The following is a 7517-nucleotide window of genomic DNA, read 5'->3' as shown; positions in this document are numbered from 1 at the left end:
TACTTTTCATGTGTCGTTCGCGAACGATCCGGTTCTTAGAGCCGGATTTCTGAAGTGAACGAAGAGAGCCAGTTTCCAACAAGGAGCCGAATATGGGATCCTGCTTATTTGTCCTCTATTCCCCGCCCCCGGTCTTCGCTTAAAGCCGCTAGTGATTGGTTGATATGCGTGGTAGATGAGGGAGGGGAGAATTACAGACACACACAGCAGTGGGGAGAGGCGGGGTTACCGGGGGTAGACAGGTAGACAAATGTTATGACATTATGCTGTTATTATTATTCAATTATGATATTTTTTTACTATTTGGTATGATAGCATTAATATGAAAAGCAAATTAGTGACAGTTGATCATCAGACGAGAGTAACCACAGGGAAAGTGAAAGTTGGTCTGTGCACATATAAATCAAGCCATAAAAAAATAAAAAATATTTGATATCGTGTATTTTTAACATGAGTAATTCGTTTTTCACATAATTTTACATGATTTTTTGGTAGTTAATTAAAGCAAAAAAAACTGATGAGCCATTTAGGAGCCAAAAGAGCTGGATGTTTTTAGTGAGCCAAGCCAAAAGAAACGGCTCTCTGAAAAGAGCCGGAATTCCTCCCACCATTGGAAACATGACAGGTGGTGCATTCAAGTAGCAGAAATTTCTACAACTCGCATGGTGGGCATTGATAACCACGCCTTGGAACGTGTTATAGTAAAACAGGAAGTATAAAATCATACGTGATCAGAGTTATGACATGGTAATTCGTTGTGTGAATATAAAAGCAATTCGTAGGTAACTCTTCGTTCTTTGGGAAAATATAAGTGTTCGATGCAACTACACAGATGAGTTCAAAAGGCAGCACGACTCCGGAAGCAAAAATATATTGAACGTCTACTCTTCCTTGACTATTTGTAAATGTAATTAACAAATGTAATGCACTACCAGCGTGTGTACTTTTTAGTTTTTTTGTGTGTTTTATTTTTCTTACCTAAAGGATGGGAGTGGGTATATTACCATTTTAGCGGTTGTGAACGAAAAACGGATATATTGTTACGAGCGAAAGGTCAGCCAATCAGGTGAGCAGAAACTAAGCGCTGCGGTGATCCGGTCTGATACGACAAGTGCGGACGGCTGGACCTGAACTCACTTTACATTTCTTGGTCCATATTCTCAAAACTAACCTCGTAATCATTAAGTCGCATGCCACGAGACTATTTGCCACCGTGGAGTTATCACTTGTTACGAGCGGGACGGGCTATATAAACAAGAGCAGAATCGTTCCTGTGTGCGCTCGTTTTTGGGTTGTCCTTTGGTGATGTGCGTACGGTTGGATGAGCGGCGTGTGACCGATCTGTCTTCACCGCAGGCTGGACGAAACCTATCGGCTGACCCCCGGTGCTGCGTCGTACTGTCTGTGCCTGTAAAACGAGTTTTTGGGCTCAAAAAACGTGCCTCACACTTTCCTGTTGAAGTGAGACGCAACCGGCCTTCACGGTGGAAACGAGAAGAAGGGCAAAGGTAATGTTGACACGAAAATAGCTTGCCGTGTAAATACAGTTTTACTATCTTATTTTGTAGAGGTTGCCGTGTAAATATAGGTTTACTATCTTATTTTGGTAGATACTCCATACACGCACACTTTATGTTATTGTATTTTGGTCTGTATTAACTAACTTTGGCTTACAGACCAATCAAATACAGTGATACCTCATCTTACACACGTAATTGGTTTCCAGCAAGTGTGTGTAAGGTGAAAAGTGTGTCTTCCAAACATTAATTTCCCATAGGAAACCATTCAAAATGAAAGCAATCCGTTTCCGGGTCCCCATAAAACATAATTTTCTACTAAATATGCTTTAAAATAACACAAAATGTACCTTATTTTATGAGAAAGTTTCTTCAGACGTCATCTATACTTCTGTGCAGATGAATGCTGTGCGTGGGGGAACAGTCACATGGCGCCCCCAGCCATGGCAAGATGGCGATGGTGGAGGAGGAGAGCCTCTTTCGGACAGTGACTCAGAGGAGGAGGACTTCCCCGATGATAGCACCACTCCGCTGGGAGACTACGTCACTCTTGGTGACCCTTCAAGGACATGATAATAATAATAATAATATAATAATAATAATACATTTACTTTCGAAGCGCCTTTCAAAACTCTCAAGGTCACTTTACAGTCACAGGATATTTTTTTCCGTGGGTGAGCAGCGGCAGACGCACTCGCCAGCGTTCACTCAACCGGAAAGTAACTCAAATAGATAGAAAGCTAGCTAGCTAACAGATAGCTAATATATAGCTGGCTAGACAGTCAGCTAACGAGCTAGATAGCCATTTAGCTACTAAATAGCCAGCTACATAGCTAGCTATCTAATACATAGCAAATGGATAGCCAGCTAGGTAGCTAGATAATAGATAGCAAATGGATAGTAAAAATAGATAGTAACCTAGCTAGCCAGCTAATAAATAGTAAATAGATAGCTAATAGCTAGCTAGCCAAATAGCCAATAGATAGATAGCTATATAGCTAACAGATGTATAGCGATATAAGTAATAGAAAGCTAGATACATGTAGCTACCTAGCTAATAGATAGCTAGCTAGCGAATAGATAGCTTGCGAGTTACATTGTGAATCGATAGCTATCTTTCCAGCAGCTCATGTATTTCGTTTTTCTACTTTCATTCCTTTCATCACTTTGCTGCTGTGAAATGTAAATTTCTCCACTGTGAGACTAATAAAGGCATATCCAATCCAATCCAATCCAATCCAATCTAGCAACATAGCTAATAGCTAGCTATCTAGATAGCTATAGATGTAAAGCTAGCTAGCTAATAGAATGCTAGATAGATAGCTAACTAGATCGCTAATATGTTTCTTCACTCCAATAGCTAGCTAGCTATATTGCTAATAGCTAGCTCTATTTATCTAGCTAGCTAATAGGTAGCTTGATAGCTAAACAACTTTAATTCGAGTCAAATAATGTATCCATACATCAAATAAACATTTTCCGTTTTCCTTAGCAACTACACATTCAATCCTATGCCATTTTGATATTCTACCGTATTATCATCTAGAACTGCTTCATGTCACAAAGAGGGGACAGAAAGTACTGAAGAATGTGTCTTTTGTGTTGTCATATTATTTGTTATTTAGTTTATTTTTTTTACTTTATGTTACTTCTGAGTTTAGTGAACGCTGGCGCGTGTGGCTGCTCACCCGAGTTTTGAAAGGCCTTGCAATTGAAATGTATTATTATTATGATGATGATTTATTATTATTATTATTATTATTATTATTATTATGACATCACTGTTTTTTTCATGCATATTTAGGACTGAAGCAGCTTCTGGAAGCTCAGCAGCTGTGTGATGTCACCCTGCTTGTCGAGGGGAAAAAATTCCTGTGTCACAGGTACGCCTGCAATGTTATTATCTTAAAGGACAACCGACACCTCCGACCAAGTTGCGTCCATAATTTGTAAAAATCACTTCAAATGACTTTTTACAAAGATTCCACCGCATATAGCTAGATTTTACATTTTAAGACTCGCGCTGAATATTCATGAAGTCTTGTTTTCGAGTTGATGACGATGCCCTAAATGACGTCAGATAGTAACTCAGATAGAAAGAAAGCTAGCTAGCTAGCAGCTAATAGATAGCTAATATTAATCCTGTACATAGATAGCCAGCTAGAGAGCTAATAGATCGGTAGTTAGGGTTATATAGCTAGCCAGCAAGATAGCCAATAGATATGAATAGAATCATAGATAGCTTTAATCAATTCCAAACAGTTATGCTTTCCTCTTCAGAACTATTTGAATCATATTCATAACTGGATGAGTGTCGGTTGTCCTTTAAAAGCGTTTTCCTATGTACCAATACTCACCACTTTCCCTCTTTGACCTGTTCAGGGTGCTCCTCGCAGCTGTAAGCCCGTATTTCAGGGCTATGTTCACCAGCCCGTTGGTAGAGTCTCGCCTCACTGAGATTCGACTAGAGGAAGTGACACCATCCGTCATGGAGACCGTCATTCAGTTTGTGTACTCCGGCGAGGCTGGGCTGTCGCTGGAAACGGCCGAGGATCTATTTGTGGCCGCCAATCGCCTTCAGGTGATGCCACTACAAGATCTGTGCTCCAGGTGAAGTCATAGCGGTGGTTTCATAGTCTGAAGTCCTTGTTGAAGGTCGTGGTGACATAATGAAGCATCATGAAGCAACAGGTAACATATGACTTACGACCGAGTTCCGTTCCGACCAAACGGTCGTAAGTCGAAATGGTCGTAAGTCGAAATCCATTCAAAATCTTGAATAGAGACTGGGAGGCTAAATGCTAGTGCACCGCGGTGCCCGGCGTAGAATTAAAATAGAAAAGTAGGGTCTGGAGGTCATGGTCGTAAGTCGAGGCGGTCGTAAGTCGGATGTTACCTGTTTTCATCCAAATGGTTTGTTTTTTTGCTCAATGCATCACCAGGCCTCATTTGTTCCACTGCGCCATGACATGATTAACACATTCATTGTCTACTATCTAGCTGGCTAGCTATTTGCTATCTATTAGCTGTCTGGCTGGCTATATACTAGCTGGCTATAAGCTATATCCGGCTGGCTATCTAGCTAACTATCTATTTGTGATCTATTAGCTGTCCGGTTGGCTATATATTAGCTATCTAGCTGGCTGGCTGGCTAGCTACTTAGCGAGCTAGCTATTTGCTATCTATTAGCTGTCTGGCTGGCTATATAGTAGCTATCTAGCTGGCTATTAGCTATCTATCCGGCTGGCTATCTAGCTAACTATCTATTTGCTATTTATTAGCTTTCTGGCTGGCTTTATATGAGCTGTCTAGCTGGCTATTAGCTATCTATCTGGCTAGCTATCTAGCTGGGTAGCTATTAGCTATATATTAGCTAGCTTTCTATCTATTTGAGTTACTTCCGGGTTGAGTGAATGCTGGCGCGTGTGGCTGCCGCTGCTCACCCACAGAAAAACATATCCTGTGACTGTCAAGTGACCTCGAGAGTTTTGAAAGGCGCTTATAAATTAAATGTATTATTATTATAAAATATATATTTATATATATATACATATATAGATATGTATATTGTTTGTTTTTCCTCCTGCAGGTTTCTATTTGAACACTTGTCAGTGGACAACTGCCTGGGGATGTATTCCCTCGCTCGATCCCACCACGACCAGGTCTTGCTCCGAGCCTCTTTACGCCTGGTGGCCCAGCACTTCCCACAGGTATCCCGCCAGAAGGACTTCCTTCTCCTCGACCACAGCACCCTCGGTAGCCTCCTGAGTTCGGACCGTTTGGGAGTCGATTCCGAGGCGGAGGTATACGACGCGGCGCGACGCTGGGCTGAGCACCAACCGTTGGATCGCTACGCCCACATGCCGGCGCTGCTTCACCACCTGCGTCCGGGACTACTGTCCCAGGAGGAGAGTCGAAGACTCAGCCAGGAGTTGGGCCTCACCACCGCCGGAGAGGTCCTGGGAGGACCTCTACGTCCCAGGGAGGGGATGTTTGAGAAGAAAATCGTTTGCGTGGACTTGACCCCGAGGGACGATGAGAGACTACTTGGGCGGGACTGCACCGTGGACTGCTTCGACCCTCGGACGGGGAAGTGGGAGAAGCTAGCGGCGTTGGGCTTCCTGGTCAGTCCCGGTTGCACGGCCGTGGGCGAACGACTGTTTGTCGCAGGTGGAATTCTGGGGACGGGCTCGGTGTCTTCCGCTGTACACGAATACGACGCCGTTCTGGACCGCTGGACAGAACGTCCTTCCATGGGTCTTCCCCGGTGTATGTTGGGCCTGCTGAGCTGCGGCGAGTCCCTTTACGCCTTGGGAGGAACTAATCGCTCTGCGCTGCTGGACTCCAGCGAGACCCTGGAACTGACCACGCTCAAGTGGGCACCGGGTCCTCGGTTGCCCCTGCCACTGCGGGCTTTTGCCTGCGCGTCCCTGCGTGGACGACTTTACCTTTTAGGCGGAACCACACTGGAACAGAACCGCGCCGTGGTCCACTCAGGTGTACTTATTTATCACACGTTGACCGACTGCTGGACTCGAGTGACTCTGGACTCCGGCGCTACTTGCCTCGCAGGGGGTGTGGCGGTGCGAGGAGGAGTCTGTGCCATCGGGGGGTACATCAGGGACACCACGAAGTTCCTCGATGGGAACTACACCAATCTGGAGACGTTGGACGCAACGGGCCGAGTGCTGTTTTTCAGGGAGGGACGGGCGTTTGGCGCGGAACGAGAAGTGACCGGCGGAGGAGGGGGGACGGTCCCCGCGTTCGCGGGTGGGGGCAGCGATAGAGCACCGAGTCCTGTGATTTTCCCCGGTTTGCCGCGGAGGATCGCGGCCGGGGGCGTGGCCAGGTGGAAACGGAGGATTTACGTTCTGGGCGGAGAAAACGGCGCCCGGTTCTACGACAGTGTGTACTGTTGGAAGCCCGGTTGGCGCAGCTGGGTGCAGAGACGGGAGAAACTACCTGGGGACACGGGAGGGGTTAGTCAATTTGGATGTACCACCCTTAAGTTCCCCAAGAAACACATCCTGTCCAGATTGAGACGAGCCAAAGAAAACTGCCTGGTGCACAAGTAGCTTGACGGGGAAAACGGTCGCAAGATTCTACTTAGGCCCAATTTCACAAAAGTCGAATTGGAATCCGGATCGTAGAAACAAGACGATGGGGCGAAAAAGGGAAATGTAAAGGTAACTTGCGACTTACGACCGGTTCGACTTACGACCACCGGTACTTAGGGCCACAAAGTCATTTTTATTGGTGTTTTGCATTTGACTAAAATATCAGCCTGCGTGTTTTGGGTATTTTAGACGCTATAAAACCTTTTTCTGATGTCAGTTAGGAAACAAAAAAAAAATGTCAAATACACTCAGTAGAAGTCATGTGAAGTCATTTGACAAATTATAGACACAACTTGTCAAGAGGTGTCGGTTGTCCTTTAAATGTGTGCAAAATTGTCTTGCTACACTGAATTTGTAATATTTTTTTTTGCCTGTATACCGTTGCTTTGTAACTGGAAAATTCGGGGCTTTCCTCTTCTAAAGTGGTAAATCTGCTCGAAGCCAACTATTGACGCAGCACACATGCCCGCCCGATCCTTCATTCAGTGAAACGTTTTTTTCTACCATCGGTTTCAAGTTTATTTTTAAACTGAGATACAAATTAAACGACTGTTGGAAACCATGTGTTGATTGTTGAGTCAGTGCATTATGAAATAAGAGGTAAAAATGTACATATGTATGAACCTCACCCCACCATGGCGATTTAGTGAAGGGTTTTGCTATTTTATGAAAATAGCTTCTTTGACTCCCCTTTTAAACCATCTATTTTCTCATTGTCATCAAGTGAGTGGTTGCTAGCTTTTAGGTGCATATGTACTGCCGGTTGAGGCCCACTAGTATTATCCCTGCGATGTGGATAGTCTTTGTTTTTTGAGAATTTATTTAGTCTCCCCAATGTACTGCTCTTTACAATATATTGAATAAACTACTTTGTTCCACGCAT

The 7517-nt window shown here is 44.3% G+C and overlaps 1 protein-coding gene across 1 annotated transcript; it reads left to right on the top strand.

Moving 5' to 3' along the window:
- Positions 1–914: 914 nt before the first annotated feature.
- On the top strand, positions 915–7481 carry LOC148888780 (kelch-like protein 12). Its single transcript, XM_089013989.1, has 6 exons — positions 915–1066; positions 1357–1508; positions 1917–2070; positions 3322–3400; positions 3900–4127; positions 5107–7481. Exons 3-6 carry the CDS (start codon positions 1917–1919, stop codon positions 6590–6592), a joined length of 1947 nt encoding a protein of 648 aa, XP_088870115.1. The 5' UTR covers positions 915–1066; positions 1357–1508; the 3' UTR covers positions 6593–7481.
- The last annotated feature ends 36 nt before the right edge of the window (positions 7482–7517 follow it).

This window comes from Hippocampus bargibanti, linkage group LG14 (genome assembly GCF_051943395.1).
Source record: "Hippocampus bargibanti isolate YZ-2025 linkage group LG14, ASM5194339v1, whole genome shotgun sequence".
Classification (NCBI taxonomy): domain Eukaryota; kingdom Metazoa; phylum Chordata; class Actinopteri; order Syngnathiformes; family Syngnathidae; genus Hippocampus; species Hippocampus bargibanti.
The sequence above is the reverse complement of the archived record's forward strand: the minus strand, read 5'-3'. Positions and strand labels throughout refer to the sequence as shown.

Bases quoted from the DNA above. Each gene is read 5' to 3' on its own strand.
- LOC148888780 (XM_089013989.1), top strand. From the start codon at position 1,917: ATGAATGCTGTGCGTGGGGGAACAGTCACATGGCGCCCCCAGCCATGG. The intron at 2,071-3,321 runs GTGACCCTTCAA...ATGCATATTTAG, and splicing joins GGGAGACTACGTCACTCTTG to GACTGAAGCAGCTTCTGGAA. The intron at 4,128-5,106 runs GTGAAGTCATAG...TTCCTCCTGCAG, and splicing joins CTACAAGATCTGTGCTCCAG to GTTTCTATTTGAACACTTGT.